The following is a 20,453-nucleotide window of genomic DNA, read 5'->3' as shown; positions in this document are numbered from 1 at the left end:
AGCCCAAAACTAAGGATTTCATAAGCAATGTTTCTAATTTATATGCTTAACATGTTAACATTTGTTTCTGTCTTTAAGTAGCTAACCAATTAAAGCATATTTCTAAAGAACGAACTTTATTTGCTGACAATTATTTGCTATCTTAGCTGTAATTCTGTAGCTTTTCAAACAACAAATAAATGAATATCTTACATCTGGAGGAGAAAACACAAAAAGTGATGGTATAATGTTTGAATACATGCAATTACTGGTATGTTACATTCTAATTAACATAATCAGCTTTGAAACAGTTCTCACAATAACTGTTAACATTTGTGTCAATTTAGTGGCAGTTAAAGACATGTGTAGCAAAGAACTGCTATTCCTTCCATTTATAAGTAAAATATAAAAAATCTTTCCAAAAAAGAAAAGGCAACCTCACTGAATATTCAAAACTCTTTTTAATCAATAAAACTCTACTCTGGCAGGCTTAGAGGAGAGACCTTATAGTTTATTCCAAGGATCTACAAACTGGAATATGGGCACCTCAGGGGGTACACAATATAACTAAATGGGGTTTAGGAAAAAATTAGAATACCAGTTTCCATTTTCTACGTCTCCTCTTTTTTTGCTGGTTTTAGTACATAAGTTAGTATTCAGGCTGACAGTCAGCTGATATGCACCAGTTCTGGTGGCTAAAATACTTCCTTACAGGTTATAAGATAGCCATTGCCTCAAGCACTCCGAGTACATTCCACCTCTCCCATCACCTACCCCAGGACACCCTGGACCTCTTCACGAGGAGGTAGCTAAATGGTTAACACCTGGCAAAGCCCTACAGTAGATGTTCTCTTTAATGGTTCCTAGTGGAGATGCACAGGTCTATTAAAATATTTTTGAATACCCCCTCTAACTACATGTAAATCATTTTAAAATATATTCACACATTAGGGGATGCATACTCAAAATGTTTCACTGATGGTGTGAGCCAGCAAAAGTATCAGAGACCCAAGAGGCATCCTCTAACTTTGTTACATCTGGACAAACAATAGTTAACTTTGGCAATGACAAATAAATGATGGCAAGATTAGTAACATTTTCAGTAAAATTGATGTTAGTATCCTAAAGGTCCAACTATACAGGCACTGTGATACATGGTACACAAAATGCCAATCCGAAAGGAAGCAAATTATATTTGATACGAAAAGAAGACTCATGAAGCCTCTGTGTAATCCGATGAGAGGAATGAAAGGAAAGGAGTTGGGGTTTCTTTTTTTCTGGTTTTGCTTTTTTATTGTGTAGTGACTTCATCCCTAAAAGTGTACTTCAGGTTGAAGACGCCACATTATCCTTTCCCCATAACTTTTAATTTCAGACAAGCTTCATGCCTTACAAATTACCCTGCAGAAAACATAATAGACCTGCAGTTATCTGAAAACAATCAGAGAAACCTACCTTTACGAGGCCAGCTTCATCAATTCCTTAAACCATAAACTTCAGATATGCGTTTAATGAAACTCAAATTCCCTGGTTTAATAAACACATCAGCGTTCTGCTCTTGGACAAGATGATAACAACAGTTAACGTTATTGTGCTCTTCCTATGTGTTCCATGGGCCTTAACATGTACCATCTCACTTGATTCCAGCAACAACCACGTAAGATAGGTACCACTAATATTCCCATTTTTCAGAGGCACAGAAAGGTTGCATTCCTTGGCCAAGGTCACACATCTACTAAGTGGTAAAGCCCAGATGGCAATCCAGGCAGCCTGGCTCTGGAGCCCACACTCTTAAACATAACTCTAAACTGCCTATAGTAATTAAATTCTAAGCCAAGTGCTTGTAAAACATGATCACAATTTAGAAAAGGCCACTGAAGCGCACTGTCTCTCCAGGCAAGGGGAAAGGGCTGACCCAAGGTCTGTTCAATCCATAAAATTCTCCAGTTTCAGGATTCATTTTCAGAAGCAAGGCTCTCAAAGGTCAATTAAAATGTAGAGAGGTCCTATGGACGCGACCTAATATAAACCCATGATATTTCACCTAGTGTCATTTCTAAAAGCCCATCCAATGAAATATTTAGGCTCATACCTTCACCAGCTACAGACCATTTCCCTGTGCTCTTTAGGCAACCAGACCATTTGGGAATGAGGAGGGGAGTGGGAGAAGGCAAGCAGAGAAACCCTTACAGTTTTATGTGATAAGTGCTTTGGTTCAGATACGCACAATTCAAAGGAGAATTAGCTTGAGGATGGGGAGAGACATCAGGGAAGGCTTCCTGGAGAGGAAGTGCACATGCTAAAATACAGACAGGGACTGGCCAGGAGGAAAGAAGGGAGGTGCATAGAGAGGTGTTTTCTTTCCAGAACAAGGTAGGAAATGAGACTAGGAATCTAGTGTCCTTTGGGGAATGGTAGGTAGTTCACTACTGCCCAAGTTATTTTGCCGAACTTTAGAAGCACTTTGAGAAACCCCTCGACTCTCCATCAAGTGAATCTGTCAAGGGGACAGATGTTCCAGCAAATGGGGAAAACGCAGACACTTCTTAACAACATTTTGATCAGAGCTATGTAAAAAGGGGGACAAAATGATATGACTGGTTCATATTATTTATCAGGCTAAAACTTATCACTGCTTGTGTCTAGGAACCAAAATAGAAAAAAAAAAAAAAAAGAGCAAATGACACTTATACAAACAAGGAAAGAAACATACTTAAATAAGCACCTATATAAGCTAAGCGGCGGGGGGGGGGGGGGGGCATCTATAATGAAAGAAAAACAAATAGGTCTCATGCAATGAAGAGATTTCACAGGAATTCTAGAAGAAGCATCCATTCTTGCCAAAAAAATGATAAATGTATACCCCTGTTTTCTTGAGGATATATACATCTATGGCATACTGAAGCCCAGTTACTACTTAGTGAATGCAGAATGCTACAGTGCAAACAGTAATTTAGTATCCAGGATTCTTAGGTGGTTAGGATATACACCATCAGGAGAACAGTTCACGTCTTAGTGGTGGATCATCTTGGATAGGAAGGTAGAGAGACAAAGAAAAACAAGTAAAAGAAAGAAGAAAGGGAAATTAGGGCTCTAAGGAAGCCAACCTGAAGAAGAAATAGGGCTTAGAATGACTATCAGTCCCACTGTTAGGTGAGGATTACCAAAACTTAAGCGAGAGCTTTATGCCTTTTCATACATTTGTAAAAATGCTCTCTGCTACTCAGCACCCGTTCTTTAAGTGTTTTCTTTAAATGGAGGTGGACGTGCCATGAACAATAAAACAAAGTAGTTAGTATATCACAAATAGCTACGGTGGACCTGCCACATGGTTCTACTCTTAAAAGAGAGAAAATAAGGCCCGCGTACTGCAAAAATAAATAAATAAAAATAAAAGAGAGAAAATAGCAGTGTCAAATCACAAAGAAAAGATCTCATAATCCCTTGAGCCATTATTAACATCTAGTCAATGAATCTAACAAATATAAAGACTTATTTCCTTATGGCTAAAATACCTGAAGGTTAGAGGCTTGCTACCTGAGAGACTTCCTAAGTAAAAAGGCATCACTTGATGGGGTCTTTGAAGGCTCCCCATCTACCTCATGCAGACATTCTTCTCACTAAAAGATAGATGGTGGCAATCCTGCTGATCTTCTAGGGTTCAAATTAAGTCAGAAATCATTCTATCACTTATACCCATGAGCTTCCAGGTCTTCATGTGGTCCTTTGCCTCCGACTATTCTAGAAACATCATGTTAAGAAGAAACATCACTGTCCAAGTCACATTGTTCACTTTATCTACCACGCCCCACCCCATTCCACGATGGACATAATTCCACTACGCGTTGAAGCTTGCCCAACCAAAACCTTCCAGAACCTGCAGCCCATATCATTGCTCTAAGTCTAGGAACACACTGCAAACTATCCAGTCTGTAATCATCTTCCACTTTGCTCTCTAATTTCTCAGAAGCCTTATTTCAACTATCTTGGAAGTTCCTTAAAAAGCAAGAGCATGTGTGACATCTTTTCTATATAGGTTTTAACACCAGCTGTATAATAGGAACTCCATTAATAATCAATTAACTGCTTAATGAGAATAATGAAGAATACACTGATTCAGAATCCAGTACCACAGATTGATACTGTGTGTACCAATGAACAAGGAATAAGTATAATTACCAATACTGCTCATTGATACTGTGGGTACCAATGAACAAGTATAATTATCAATACTGCTCATTGATACTGTGGGTACCAATGAACAAGTATAATTATCAATACTGCTCATTGATACTGTGGGTACCAATGAACAAGGAATAAGTATAATTACCAATACTGCTCATTCTTAACTAAACACCCAGGTATTCTAGAAAAATAAGGTAAGAAAGACACTGAAGTATGTTAGCTTTCCCAGAGCCACAATAACCAGGAATTTCCTGGTTAAATAATAATTGGTGGTTAAATAATAATTTTTCTTTTCTCCCAAGAAAGGAAATACTACATCCCAATACCTTCCCTCCCACAAACCACTGTCTAATTACTACGGGTTTCTTGGTTTCGGAACTGCAGAATTCTTTTGACACATTAAGATAGCAAATAGGCAAGTGCTGTAATTTTACCACGGGGGCAAAAGGACACCAGAAAGGACAAGCTGTGTCACACCAGGAGTCCACCAGAGCGGCACACCAAGGGACAATTCCATGATGACAGCTGTGACTGCTTCACCACCTTTATCTCCGCCATGTCCCCAGACACACAACCCGATCAGATCCTTGACAGCCCAACCTTTCAACTAGCCTGGGCTCCAGGAAGCAGAACAGGAGCTTCAGAAACTATCAAAAGTTGGAATTAAGACCGCCTCGAGAGAGTTCCCTGATGGCCTAGTGCCTAGGATTCCGGGCTTTCACTGCCGTGGCCCGAGTTCAATCCCTGGTCGGGGAACTGAGATCCTGCAAGCCGCTCAGCGTGGCCAAAAAAAAACCTCCACAACATTTCTTAATAAACCACCATTACCTAAGTACAAAACAGTACATACCAGGCACTGCCCTTGGTGCTAAAGATACGGGGAGGATAAGACAGCTGAAGTGCCAGCACTCTCCACTCTCTGGATCATTTCATAACGCTTGGTAAACAGGTTGGCCAGGTCCGAAATATTAATAGGTGTACCAGTTGGGTAAGTGGGTAGTAAGAGAAACCTAATTTCTCTCTCTCTCCCTCTTTCACACACACACACACACACGCACACACACACACAGTACTGCTATTATAAATCTGTTTTGCTCCCCTCTATGATGGTAAGCAATTAAAAGTGAGCCTGCATGTCCTCTCTGTAAACCCATAGGATATTTATGGATGCCATTCATCTCACTGACTCTCAAATGCCTTTGGTAACAAGAAGTGCACACTTGACCAGTCTGTCCAGGCACACCCACACAGACAGCCGCAGGCACCCCGTCCTTCCCAGGAAGGACAACACGTACATATGGTAATGAATTTTTTTTTAACCTCTGCAAAATGTAAAGAAGAGCAAACCGGGACTGAAAGTTTCAAGCAACTACTTCTGGGTGGAATTCCATCTTAGAAAAAAACTCTCCCCCGCTCCCCAAATAAGTGGTAATTCTTCATTCCTTCATAGTCGGAATCACAGTGCGCTCCCCCTGCTTTCTGCTGACTATTCTCGTGGCGCCCAGGCACACGCATAGTAGGGACGCACATTTAGCGTTCCTTTTCACAGAAGCAGTGGTTGGATTATAGCAAGGATTTTACAGAACCTTTTTTTTTTTTTTTTTTTGCTGTACGTGGGCCTCTCACTGTTGTGGCCTCTCCCATTGTGGAGCACAGGCTCCAGACGCGCAGGCTCAGCAGCCATGGCTCACGGGCCCAGCCGCTCCGCGGCATGTGGGATCTTCCCGGACCGGGGCACGAACCCACGTCCCCTGCATCGGCAGGCGGACTCTCAACCACTGCGCCACCAGGGAAGCCCTAGAGAACATTTTTAAGCTGAGTTTTGATTAACAGACTCCCACTACACCAGCTACCCTGTGGATGGGCCCAGGTGAGCCTATAATGAGATTTATCTTCATGGATTAGGCCTGACCTATAATAATCTGCTCAGGGGTCCCTACTGCTATTTCAGCCCTGAGTTATGAAAAGTCATCCCTTTACTATCAGTAGAACCTAGCTCAGAGGGTAATAACTAGACGTATTATTCCTGGAATACAAGCACTCCTGAGACTTTGATTATAATGTCCACAGCTGAAGGCACTATTTCACTATTGAGATTACTACTTTCCAGATGAAAAAAGTCCTGATCTGTGGAATAACGCCTTCAGCTACATACACTGTAATCACACTCAGCAGTTCTTGCATCCCAAGAACAATACAGGTTACCAATAGTTGGTATGGTAAGCTGATTTAGGGAATGGAAGGAAGAAGTTATAGGAGAAAGCACAGATAACCCTAATTTCATATTTGCTTTACCTGGGGGCTTTGCTGTAAGAGTTTGACATGTCTAAAAGCCATATCAACTTCACTAAAAATAAAAACTACATTAAAAAAGAGTAATTATTTTTCACCTGACAAACCAGCAAACTTGGTTTTTGGGTCGGGGGGGCGGCGGTTTGGAATACTGACTGCTGGCCAGAGTGTAGTGAGATGTGATTTCTCAGTATATGAGAGCACAAATTTGTACAGTATTCCTAGAAACAATTCAGCAAGAGTATGGAAAACCTATATAATGCTCGTATCCTTTGTCACAGTAATCCCCTCTGAGAATCTACCGTCAAAAACCAGTCAGAGGTGAACACAGACTTATTAAAAGCCTGCTCATTACCATTATTTTCAATAGGAAAAACTTGGAAATAACCTAGAAGGGGAAATAGTGTAATAAATTGTGAGAAATCCATACATTGGAGTATTATGCAGCCTTTAAATTGAGCTACGATGGCTAAGGAAAAAAGCTAATTCACAGTTGTATCCTACAACTTTTGTTATGCAATTTATCCAAGGACATTCAAATTGTTCCTACATCAATATTTAACACTCACTCACTCAGAGTTAACTAATTGGACTTCGGCACAGGTTTTTGTTTTTGAGCTATAAGGCTAATGAAGTATTGATATAATATTAAATGACTGCAAATAAAGTCTGCACCCTAAATAAATGCTGACATTATGTCGGTACATTCTGCATGAATTAAAAAGGGAAAATGCACTTTTGCATACATTTAGTGAATTTTCCCTTACTCTTCATCATGCACTTTCGCAAATGGAAAAGATGAATATTCATCAAGGCTCTCTGAATATATTAGTTTAAATAGTTTGGTTTTAATATTTATAGTACATCATGAAACATAATTTTTCCATTACAAGAAATGGATACAATGTCAAAAAAGGGCCACTGACGAAACATAAAATTATACCACTTAATTTAATATTAAAAATTGAAAAACAGGATCTGAAAGCACTTCCCCCCTTCAAAATAGTTAACTGCTCTAGAAAAATAACTTTCAGTTCATTGGGTTGGTGAATTTAGACTGAAAGTGAGAAAGAAACTACAAGGTGGTCCACCATCATGCAAAAAACTAAGGACAAAAAGGTTAAACTTCTACTCAAATCAAAGATCTGATTTCCTCACTTCTGAGAATACCACTCCAGCTAAGCCTAGCTGACAACCCCCAAGAAACAATTTTTCTACCAACCCCAGGAAAACCGATGTCAGCACTTCTTGAGTCACAGGCACTGTGCAAAGTAGTGCACAAGAGTTTTCTCATTTATTCCTCACAATAAACTTATGAGGTGGCTACAACCATTAGCCCCACTTCACAGATGAACAAACTGAGGCTCACACAGCTAATAAGTGGTAGAAACTGGAGGTGATCTTTTAAACACTCTGCTTTTCCCCGCTCATTCTTATTGTCCAACTGAATAATTACAGTTTAACTCCTGAACACAGTTTCCAAAGTTAACTATGCTTTGGCTTGAAAAACATCTTCTTGATTAGGCTAAATGATAAAAACCTAAAAGGTGAAATACAGATTAAAAACAAAAAGATAAACAAGAGTCTGCTCTAGGGCACTTAAAAGGTACGGAAAGGAAATATATTCATTACACATTCAACAAGCCTTTACTGAGCACCTACTACCTGCCAAGCACTGTTCTAGCTCCCAGGGAAATAGCTGGAAAAACAGAAAAAAATATCTCTGCTCTCAAGAATTTTTCATCAGAATAATAGGAGATATACAACAAGCAAATTATGTGGTGTATTGGAGGGAGACAAAGTTATTGAGAAAAGTGGGTGGAATGGGGTGTGTGGCATGCAGTGCGGGAAAGACTTTCAAACAGGATGGTCAAAGAAGCCCTCAATAAGAAAGAATGTGACAGGGATGCTGACAAAAATCAAAACAAATGAGGCTCATGATTCAAATCAAACAGAAAACTGGAGAAAAATACTGGAAACGAATTTTCACTGTGCTTCTGCCATCCATCTATTACTCCAACGTACAAAAGAAGTGAATATTTCTTATGATGGCCACATATACCATTTCTAAACTTTAATCATCAAGGCTTACAACCTTATTTTCCTGTGGAAAAATAAGTTACCCCTGGTCCTGTTTTGCCTCTTGAAATTTCCATCTTTCTTGCCAGAAAGCAGCATCTATATAAATCCCCTGCTTTTGACGACTATGACTTCTTTGATAAACTACCCATGTGTGCGGGGAGGGACAGAAAGATGGAGGAAGCAAATGGGGAAATGAGTTTTCCCCTCTTCAGATGAATGTATACACAGTATACATCTGACACTTCATCAGCACCCCCCGCTGGTGCCCCAGCAGGCGGACACTGGCTGAGCATGTATTCTGCCAGCTACCAGGCTACTTAGGATGAATTGGCAATGTGCCATTTATCAGAAATGCCCAGTGTGTCTGGGAGACAGAATACAACTACATTTGCCATTGCCAAGGAAAACAAGATACTTCCTCCTAGGAATTAATCTCCTCCTTGAGAAGGTAGTTAGCATTACTTTGAAGCTTGCCTATGGCATTCAAATCACAATAGGTCACGCATTTTCTGAAATTCATACCTCCCCAACCACAGGCCTTCATTTATATCTTCCTAACACATGACTACCACTCAGGTGGACGGTCTGTACTTTTCTGACATGTTCTGTTGCTGTGCTGAATGTAAAACTGTGGTATGAAGTGTAATCTTGTCCTTTGGACATAAACCACCTTGATTCTGATTTTACCAATTTTTCCACACTTGAACACATACTTCCCTCTTCAAATAATCAACAAAATACTTAAACCAGTGTGGCTGCATGACTGCTTACAAGCAGGTTAAGGAAATTTCCTTGAAGATGGACACTGATAATCTCTTTTTTTTTTTTGTGGTACGCGGGCCTCTCACTGTTGTGGCCTCCCCCGTGGCGGAGCACAGGCTCCGGACGCGCAGGCTCAGCGGCCATGGCTCACGGGCCCAGCCGTTCTGCCGCATGTGGGATCTTCCCGGACCGGGGCACGAACCCGTGTCCCCTGCATCTGCAAGCAGACTCTCAACCACTGGGCCACCAGGGAAGCCCGACACTGATAATTTCTTCAGAATTTTGTCACTGTATTTTTTGAGCAGCTGATATGGAACTAAACGGGATTCGGCCCACTACATGGACTTTGAGGCTAATCATGATTGTAAGATGCACACTGGAGAGCAAAACCAAAAAGGCTTTAGATGGATGGTCTTATTAGATGGTCCATTACAGCATACAGAATCACATTATCACTCTCGCCTTGCAAGTAAAGCAATCTGTCACTCTTCACTAATGATTATCCATTCCGTCAACATTATTTACTGAATGCCTCCTACATATAAGGTGTGGTGTTAGGAACAGCGAGGAGTAGAAAGTCAGATCAGACAGGAATTCTGCCCTCAAGGAGCTTGCAGTCTAGCAGGGGGATATTAGGCATAAACACAAAGAACTAAAACAAAGGCGGACCTTTGATAAATGCTAAGAAGAGTCAGGAGGAAGGTCAACTTACAGCTCTAAGATGGGGGCAACAAGGATGAGGATAGTGACCAGGAGAGAAGATTAGAGTGAAGCATGTTCTACCATACAATGCACCTCCAGAAACATCACACTTATTTAGAAGACAAGAAAAAGGCGGGGGGCGGGGGGGTGGGAAGAAAAAGAAAAAGTTCTACTAGATGTACATTAACACCCCTTCAGCACCATTCTCCGTCAAATCTGTTAGTTGTAATCGGCAGGGATAATTTAGATGTAATCCAATCCAAGAAACAGATTAACTCGAATGGTTCTGCAAAGGATACCCAAAGCAGGGAGTCATGAAAGTGTACTGAGTGACATATTGAAATAAGTGATATGGCAGAGAAACCTGAGCAGATTGCTGCCGAACAATGAGGAAATGAAGACTGTGCTCTGTCTGGCAGCTCTCCTACGGCTTCTGCTGCGCATATTACGACAGAAGGTTGGGGACAGAAGACATGGTCAGACAGCCCGCAAATAAGTTTTCTTTAGACTGCAATTAGGAAGTAAGGAAACCTCTGAAGAAAAGATATGATGAGGGTTACACTTTAAACCTTCACTGTCTAGTAGTAAATGGTTAGTCACAGTCTGGTTTCTGTGCCCAAGCTTACCCATAACATGTTAATAACAGAAGTACTAATATTGCTAACATTTGAGACTGGTTAGGTGCCAGGTACTATTTTAAGTTTGCTCTCTACGGTATTTTAGCATTTTCTCTAGTTTTTCTCCTAAACGCTATAAAAACTCACACGGCAAATAAGCTGGTAAGTTAAGTGACTCTTTGATGTCACTGGACCGATTTTAGGGGGTACTCTCATGTTTTCTATTAGTAGTTCTCCTTATTTTTGTATCACATTCCCAAATATCTTAGGTCACCTGACATGTGTTTTATCAATGAATCAATCAGTTTCTACATCTGAGCACATAACTACCAGTATTAGGTACATTACTTTGTAACAATGTTGTTTTAATTAGAATGATTTACCTGGCAATAAACATACAGGATTACTATTTATGTGTTAAGAATAACATTGCAGTGGCCCCCAAAGCACTTCTGTTAAAAAAAAAAAAATCACTGATTGTGAGGAATTTTCCTCTTTCCTTAAAAAGTAGATGCTTACAGTAAAATAAGCTTTTAATAAAATTTCCCAAGAAGAAAAAGTAACTTTGAACTTGAGGATGGGATGGAGGAAAATGCTAAAATGCGTCACTTTAACTGTACCTTTAAAAATAAGTCCCAAAATTTTCATGGGAAAGAAAAGATAAATTTTAGTTTAAAGATCATAGTCAATTTTGAAGGCATAAAATATCCTCAAAGAAACTTTTTTAGGGATAATTACTCAGTATCAGAATCTTTGTAATTCTGAAACTAGAAACAGGGAATGCCAAGGTTGAATTCCAGAGACTGGAATAGGTCTTTTCATCTTGCAGTTTGCAGATGAGCTGATAAAATCTGAGAAACTAAGCAACTGCTCAAGTTTATACAGCACTTAATGAAAAAAGCAGGATTAGAGGTTAGACCTAAATCAAATCTCTCTATATTATTGAATGATTCCCAAATATCCCACATAATTTACTACCAATGCATAAAATTATAAGGCACCATAATGCACTGACATATATTATTTGTATCATCATCAGTAAAAGACATTTAAAAATCTATTCCATTACCATACAACCCTACCACCGATGCAAAAGTAACCTCTATAGGGGCTTCCCTGGTGGCGCAGTGCTTAAGAATCCGCCTGCCAATGCAGGGGACACAGGTTTGATCCCTGGTCTGGGAAAATCAAAATCCCACATGCTGCAGAGCAACTAAGCCTGTGCACCACAACTACTGAGCCCGCGCTCTAGAGCCCGTGAGCCACAACTACTGAGCCCGCGTTCCACAACTACTGAAGGCTGCATGCCTAGAGCCTGTGCTCTGCAACGAGAGAAGCCACTGCAATGAGAAGCCCGCGCACTGCAACAAAGAGTAGCCCCGGCTCGCCGCAACTAGAGAAAGTCTGCATGCAGCAACGAAGATCCAACGTGCCAAAAATAAATTAAATAAATAAATTTATTTAAAAAAAACAAAAAAGTAACCTGTATAGACTTCTAGGCTCTGCCAAAGGTTAAAGCTGAAAAGTAACGGGCCCACTGGAAAACAAAATTCTAGTAAGCATCATGGTTAAAAATAAAAGTCTACGTTACTTCTTTTAAAAAAAGGAATGTAGGAGTCCATGCTGCTAATAAATGCACAAATATTTATGCCATGTGCCAACCTGTAGATGTGGAGAGAGTGCTAGAGATGGAATAATGACCATTTTCAATGATTCTAGAAAAGAAGGACCCAGGCAATAATCACCAATGAATATGAAATCTAAAGGAGATTTTTGATGAGGAGAAACATGTTTGCATGGCCTCAAAGTATCTCCCCCACCCCCAAAGGCTTATCGATTTAAGAGAAAAGTTCTAACTACAGTGGAGAAACCGGCCAACCCCTTGACTGGGTGAAAAAAATTCGTATCATAATGAGGGGCAGATGGACATACATCATGCACCTGCCCATGGCATGACCTGAAGGGACACGACATCACCAATGTCACATTCTGGCCTGGAATGCAAAACCCGCAGCCCACCATGAGAAAACATTAGACATACCAGACACTGTAATATGAGAAATATTCCATTAAAAAATGAGGTGGCAGTGTTGCATAGTCTTCAAAAATGACGATGTCATAAAAGGCAAAGAAACACTGTGGAGTGGTTCCAGAGTAGAGGATAATTAAATGGCATCCATGACCCTAGACTAGATCCTCTACTGGAGGAGGAAAAATACTATAAGGGACATTATTGGGCCAAATGATAAAAATAAAATACAGATGGCAGAGTAGATAAAAGACTTCTTTCATGCATAAATTTAATGAAGTTGATAACCGTGATAACAAAAGGCCATGATATAGATAACCTACTCTCAAAGAGTTCAAAAAAATTACATGTGTGTATACGTGTGTGTATATACATATACATACATATATATATATATATACACACACACACACACACACACACACACACACAGAAAGCAAACAGTACAGCAAATAGGGCAGGAGGTTAATACTTGAACCCAGGCAAAGGATCAACTGGAGTTGTATGTATTTGTCTTATTCTTGCAAATTCCTATAAGTTTGAAATTATTTTGAAATAAGAAGTTAAAAAAAAAAAGCTTAGATCGCTTCTCGGCCTTTTGGCTAAGATCAAGTGTAAAAAAAAAAGCTTAGAAACATTTTCATTTCTTTTGAGGGAAAAGTTGAGACAGCATTAAGTTTACAGAAATATTCCAACTTAGGTTGGGGGGACTTGGAAAAAATTACCAAGCTGAAAGCAAGGAATTTCACGTTGCCAAATCTGTGCTTAACGTTAATGGTAGCTTTAACTTCCTATCTAGAACAATAAACTCAGAACAGTCCCTAGGTTGGTGGTGAGATGGAGCAAACCCAACCCACCGCAGACAGAGTCCGAGGACACTCACCAGGCTGGCCGTGAGCAAGGGCGCCGACTGGCCCAGGACCTGGCTGCGCATGCGCACGAGGTTGGACGTCTCTGCAGAGGTTGCCCAGGCCTGCCCCGCCGCCGGGTTTGGAAGGAGGTACCTCCCTGTTGGAGTTGAAGAGAAGACAGTATGAGTAGCAGGCAGAATGGCAGTGCTTCCCTAGAAATGGCATCCTTCTGCTATATCACTTCTGCCATACGTTGCAATTACACTGATATATAGCAACCGGAAGCAAATTGTTTTAATTAAGTTGGGAGATCTAGTTGCAAGTTCTGACCCCTATTTTCCACATAAACCCAGGTAAACCTCTTCACCTCCAGCATCTGTAGCTTCTTGTTACTGTGCTGAGGATATATATAAGTATGCAAAGCATTCTTACCATCGTAGATATAAACATGTGCATTTACAAATGTACTTTTAAAATATCTAATACGGAAAGTGATCTAGCAATCAACTAGAAAAGTGTCTACAAAGATCATGACCAACAGAAGGAAGAGCTGTAAGTCTTTCAAGTTGAAATGGGGCTGGTGCCCCTTTCTCCCAGCTTCTCTCTCTGAAGAACTGGTGTATATCCAACCATGTCCACAGGACATGTGATGGTACCCATTTGCATAAATCAGGACATTAATGTTAGTGTGGGTTCACTGAGCAATTTCCATCAACCTTGAACTCTCATATATACGTGTATATCTTTAAAAGTCAAACAGCTGAACCAACTCACACTGTATTACTTCTTTAGTACATGGATTAGACTAGTTATCCACACATAAGCCCTTAAGTTAGGAGGGACATGAATATTCACACAGTAATGAAGCTCAGTAAAAGCAGAGACCATGTTTGATTTTTATCTGTAGCAAATGACTGGTCATAGTAGGTGCTCATTAAATATTTGTTGACTGATGAAAGAACAAATGGGTACGTCTCTCCCCAAAAACACGTGAAGACAATGAAAAGACGGCAGGCCACCCGTAGAATCGGAATCTCATCTACGGGCTGCACGTGTGGGGACTCCGGCTTTGTACCTCCCGGAATCGTGAGGGACTGCAGCACGTGTGGCTGGTGGCCCTGGAGCAGAAGTAACATTCGTGCCCTGGATTCTCCCCAGTTCCTTGTAAAAGAACCCCCCTCTCTTTCCTCAGGCATGCACTTAACAAGCACCCACTGGTTAACAACTGCTGAAATACATTAACTAGTGTGAAAATTCATATTTTATGGCAAGACAAGAAAAACATAAACATAAAAAGTTTTCTCTGCCCTTTGGCCTCCTCTGCCCCCTCTACTGTGCACTGTATATCTGCATTACGCATCAACCAAACCTCTCCATCAGCAGGAATACCTGCTCAACCATAAACAGCAACATTCTCCTAGCACCAACAAGACAACTCCTTAAAAGATAACATTCCTTCTGAATCTTGTAAGGGGCTGCAATGACCCATGACCCACTACTCACCTTCTCCTTGCCGATCTGGATTATGCAAACTATCTATATCATTTAATGTACAGACCTCTGTCTCTAGAAATCTACATAACTGTGCTTTGACCTCTAATGGGTAGAACAGTTCTCAGAGCTTTCTGAGAGGCTGTTCCTGGGTTATAGTCCTTAATTTGGCTTGAATAAAGTTTTCCATTTCTTTCTTAGATCAACTGATTAATTTTTTCATTGACACTAGTTTGCTATTAGTCCACAGGCTAACTGGCAGTACAGGAGCTAGGGTCAGCTCCCATCAACTGTCCACGTTAAGAGGTCTAATGCTGGGACTTCCCTGGTGGCACAGTGGTTAAGACTCCATGCTCCCAGTGCAGGGGGCCCAGGTTCCATCCCTGGTCAGGGAACTAGATCTCACGTGCAACTAAGAGTTCGCATGCCACAACTAAGGAGCCTGAGTACCGCAACTAAGGAGCCCACAAGCTGCAACTAAGACCTGGCACAACCAAATAAATACTTTTTTAAAAAAAAAGAGGTCTAACACTCTAAGTGCTTTCAAAAATTTGTATTTTATTTTGCCAAAATTGTCCTTTTACTCTCTTATTATATAGTAAAAGCACAGACTCTAGAGAAAACTAGATCTACTTTTGAGATCTTGACCTGTAGCTCAGTGCTATGGGGAACGAAGTGAGTCAACCTCTCTTGGCCTTGGTTTTTCCATCTCTAAAATGGAGACCATACGATTGACTATGTCAAGTTGTTGAGGAGATTAGCGGGTTTTTTAAGTGAAGCACTCATACATGTTAGCTATTTAGCCATAACAGCAGTAAAAATGACAAGTATCTTTTTTTTTTGCTTGGTTTTGGTTTCTCTTCACTCTCAAGTAGTAAATGTAAATATATATATATTTAAAGATCACCTATAATCATACCAGGGAAAACTACTATCAACATTTCAGTAATTTTTCTGCCAGACTTTCTTTCTGTAACCTGTATTTTCTTGCAAAAATGGGATCATACTTACTTTTGTCACCTGCCCACCACAACCCCACATAATAGATTGTGATATTTTCCTAGCAAATAAATACAGCAAATACCAATTAATTGAAGCATAAATGCTATCACTGAAAATTCAAATATAATGACCCTCTGTGGTTCCAGTCACCATCTTGAACCACTCATATATATTTTTATGTGCAGGATGTATTACATTTAAAGTCTAGAATTTTAAAAATTCTTTTCTTTGCCTTATTTTGAAACATTAATTAAAAGCTGGACTAACAGGTGTTTTGGTAAATCGGCCCCCTTTAGACCCCAAAGCAGGACATTAATAAAGAAGGACAGGAAAACCACAGACTGCATTTAGGAATGCCAACATCAGTAGTACATGAATAAATGATTTCTTTAACATAGAAATAACTCCCACTATTTGAAAAACATTACTTGTTAAAAATATACCAAACCCCAGTCATCAGAATCAATAGGGTTTTCCCCACCTCCACCCCGGTCCCTCCTGTGTCTTTCCCTATATTTTATATTTTATATATTTTTTGGTTCATGTTTCAGAAAAGGCCTGATAGGAGGTATAGAAGCTACATGATGTCAAGATTTACATGATGGAATGAATCTACTCTGGCCTGACCAATGCTCTGCCCCAGATGCTTTGTTTTAAAGAAAACTTGGTGTAGAAACAAAAACACTAGAATTTAATATAATCATGGAAAAATTTGAAGGGCTAACATTTTAATTCATTAAAGAATTCTGAAAAAAAAAAGAATTCTGTAAGTCACTTTTTTTATTCTTTTAGTAGAAAATAATTATTAGACTATAACCCTATAATCCCCCAGAGCTGAAAAAACAGGTATTTATTTCTGTATCCCTAGGATGTGGCATAGTGCCTGTAACTTAGTAAGTGCTCAAAAAATGTTTGTTGACTGACATGCAGTTAAAGTACACTATTTGATTAATACCTGATCAAGTCTAAACAGGAACAATAAAACTGAACAGATGATTTTCTTAAATTTCATTTGTAGTATACTATAATAGCTAAAATACATCGAGGACTTACTATATGCCAGGCACTGCAACATCTTAACCACGCTTTTGGGTGCTAAGTAATATTACCTCCACGTTAAAGTCCAGAGAGGTTACATAATTAGACAAGGGCACACAGCTAATAAGTGGGTAAAACCAGGATTCTTACTCTGAAACCCAGATCCCACCACAGGAAAATATTCATCACATATGCTTAGGTGAAAAAACAAGTTATAAGACAGGATAATTCTATATTTTAAAGTAAATAATATGTATTTTGCATACTATTTGAAAAATAATTTTTCAAATAAAAATTATTTTCAGAAAATTGTCTGAAAAGATAGGAAATGGTAGCAGATAGGATTAAATGATATAATGCACTTAAGGCACTCAACCTGGGACATGGAAAGCAGTCAATACACTATGACTCTTCACGTTATCCTGAGGACTTTACAGTTCCATCGATGCATCCCGACCACCACCACCACCACAGCAACGATATAAGACATGGTAATGGGTTCTTAGACCAGATCACAAAAGAAAGAAAAAAAAAAATAATGACTAGGAATTAAATAAAGACTAGTATTTCTCTGTGGGAAGGAAATAGCAAATTCAGAATTGTCGTTATCTCTAGCAGGGAAAATGGGGAATAGGTCCAGGGAGGAGTATTGCTGTAATATTTTATTGTTTAAAAAGTTATCTACAGGAAATAATGGGATCTATTAGTTGAACATAAAAGTTTATAGTATTACGTTTTCACTTGTAGTTTTTTTTAATTTTTATTTATTTATTTTTGGCTGCGTTGGGTCTTTGTTGCTTTCTCTAGTTGCGGCGAGTGGGGGCTACTCTTCATTGCGGTGGGCGGGCTTCTCATTGCGGTGGCTTCCCTTGTTGCAGAGCACGGGCTCTAGGCGTGCGGGCTTCAGTAGTTGTGGCACACGGGCTCTAGAGCGCAGGCTCAGTAGTTGTGGCACACGGGCTTAGTTGCTCCACAGCATGTGGGATCTTCCCGAACCAGGGATTGAACCCGTGTCCCCTGCATTGGCAGGTGGATTCTTAACTACTGTGCCACCAGGGAAGTCCCTTCACTTGTAGTTTTAATAAATTCAGTATTAATTTTTTAATATATCTGAAGGGTGTGGCAAATATTAAGCTTTGATAAAGCTGGCTGGCAGGTATTTGAGGTTGGGACTAAATTATTCTGCATTAATTTCTGTATGTGATATTATATAATATTGCTTTCAATGATTCCTATCAAAAAAATGTGCTGCATAATCTAACATGGCAAACTAGCCAGGAGCACGTTCCCTCCACTCCTCAAAATGGTAGCTCCTCAGGCCGCATCAGGGAGGGGTCTGGGCTGGGGAAGCACGGAACCAGGGAAGAGGTTCCACGGAGAATGGGAGCAAAAGGGAACCACGAGAATCCTCATCCTGGTCCCAAGATAAAAGTCACAACAGCTGTGACTGGTAGATGCCCCCTTTCTGAAGCCAGTGGGAGGGCAGAACAAAAGCAGGGACAGCCCTGAATAAATCCTCAGTGCAGGCGATCCCTGTGTATGCTAGCATCGTTGTTGCTCGATAAGCCAGGGCATGCTTCAAGTAGGAAGCCAGACACTGGACAGATCCAGAACAAGCACTGGGGGAGGGGACTCAAGGAACCAGAGCCACGTCCCTTCTCCTCTCTCCATAAGCGCCAAACCACACTTTGAACCTTTCAGTTTTGTTAGATCTCACAGAGGACTTTCAAGCAAGCCGAGACCATGGCCAATGGGAAAAGTATGCTGTCTTCTCTGAACTCACTCAGTCTAACTCGGCCACATACATTTCTGGTTTTTTTTAAACATCTTTACTGGAGTATAATTGCTTTACAATGTTGTGTTAGTTTCTGTTGTATAACAAAGTGAATCACCATATATCCCCATATCCCCTCCCTCTTGCGTCTCTCTCCCACCCTCCCTATCCCACCCCTCTAGGTGGTCACAGAGCACCGAGCTGATCTCCCTGGGCTATGCGGATGCTTCCCACTAGCTATCTATTTTACATTCGGTAGTGTATATATGTCAATGCTACTCTCTCAAGGCCACATACGTTTTATTTGTTGCTATCTCATGTGTAAGTCTAATCTCCGTAACAAGACCATAGGTGTGCCTGGTCGAAGAGAAACAAAGTCAGACACTACTTAAAGCGGTAAGGACGGATTTTAATCAGTAAGAACCACTGCAATAGGGAGAAAGAGTCCAGCATGGACTCTGTTCGTCTTCGATTGGTACAGAAGTAACTGGGTGTTTTAACAGGAGAATGAGGGAGTAGGGCAGGCAGCAAGCGAGGGCTGGGTCGAGCCAGGGAAGTGAAAAACAGGAAGGGTTAGTCGGTGTAACTGCGATCAGGCCAGCTCTGTCTGCTAGCTGGCAAGGACCGACGTTTGGATTCTACCTTTCCACAGAGACTGGGAGACAGAGGCCCTATCTGTTGGCATGAACAAATAGTAAAATTTTTTGGTAGCCTGGAGTTTTCTGAGGCAGGCACTTTAAGGCATTAGGGTCATCCTAAGGATGTGGCCTTGAGCTGTTAGAGACTGTTAGTGTTCTTCGAGTCTCTGTAGGCCAAGGTTGGGGGGCCTAATTGAGAGAGAGGGCTCTGAGGAGCCTGGCGAGGGTTTGGTCAAGGTGAGACTTGGTCAGCCTTCCATTTTTTTGTTACTTCAATAGACCCTAACTCATGTTCATTAACAGATCAGTTTTTGAACTAAGTCTGAACTAACTTTTGAACTTAGCCCATATACTTATATGTCTTCAAACCTTCATACAAGACATAAAGCTCCTTGCCAATAATGGTAAAAGTAATTGTGCTAGTTAGGGGTGACACAGAGTCATATTGCTGAGTGCCTATTCTGACCCCCCAAACTGATTCCATCACTTATTCATGAACTTCAAGCCTCGTGTTCCTCAGCTGTAGAGTAGGGGTAAACTTACGGAGAGGTTCTAAGATTAAAAAAGAAAATACATCATACAATGGGCATTCAATACATATGAACTTAAACAAATAAGAAACACAAAGAAATATGCAACACATGAGAGACGACAAGGTGAGCAAGAAATAAAATTCTGTTATTTGGAACAAATCATAAAATTAGGAAGCGTTTATATACATATGTAACGAAATGTTTATCGTCCTGTCCTGGGTTAGATTTTAGATGTCGTTATTCTTGCACAAGTCTCGTCTGTAGGAATCATGAATGTTACAAATTAGAGGGTCTGTTAGCACAACACATGGGATGTTTTATTCCTGCCTGGACCCCCATTAGTGTTAACAGGGAAAAGAGGACAACAGATGGATTTAAGGCAGTCATTAGAAGGCATTAGCATTGTGCCATAGTTGGTAGTGATTACATCAAACTTTACACAAATTCACTTTCTGATGACTACCAAGAGCCTCTAAAA

General features: G+C 40.3%; 1 protein-coding gene across 9 annotated transcripts in view; it reads right to left on the bottom strand.

Moving 5' to 3' along the window:
- The window catches only part of MAST4 (microtubule associated serine/threonine kinase family member 4), a 568,209-nt gene that overhangs the window by 354,396 nt on the left and 193,360 nt on the right, over positions 1-20,453 (bottom strand). For all 9 annotated transcript variants that reach the window (XM_067730872.1, XM_067730855.1, XM_067730861.1 and 6 more), the window contains exon 3: positions 13,532-13,656. In XM_067730872.1, the coding sequence (XP_067586973.1) occupies positions 13,532-13,656 (125 nt within the window). The remainder of the gene's footprint in view (positions 1-13,531; positions 13,657-20,453) is intronic.

This window comes from Pseudorca crassidens, chromosome 3 (genome assembly GCF_039906515.1).
Source record: "Pseudorca crassidens isolate mPseCra1 chromosome 3, mPseCra1.hap1, whole genome shotgun sequence".
Classification (NCBI taxonomy): Eukaryota; Metazoa; Chordata; class Mammalia; order Artiodactyla; family Delphinidae; genus Pseudorca; species Pseudorca crassidens.
This window is presented reverse-complemented; position numbering and strand designations above follow the sequence as displayed.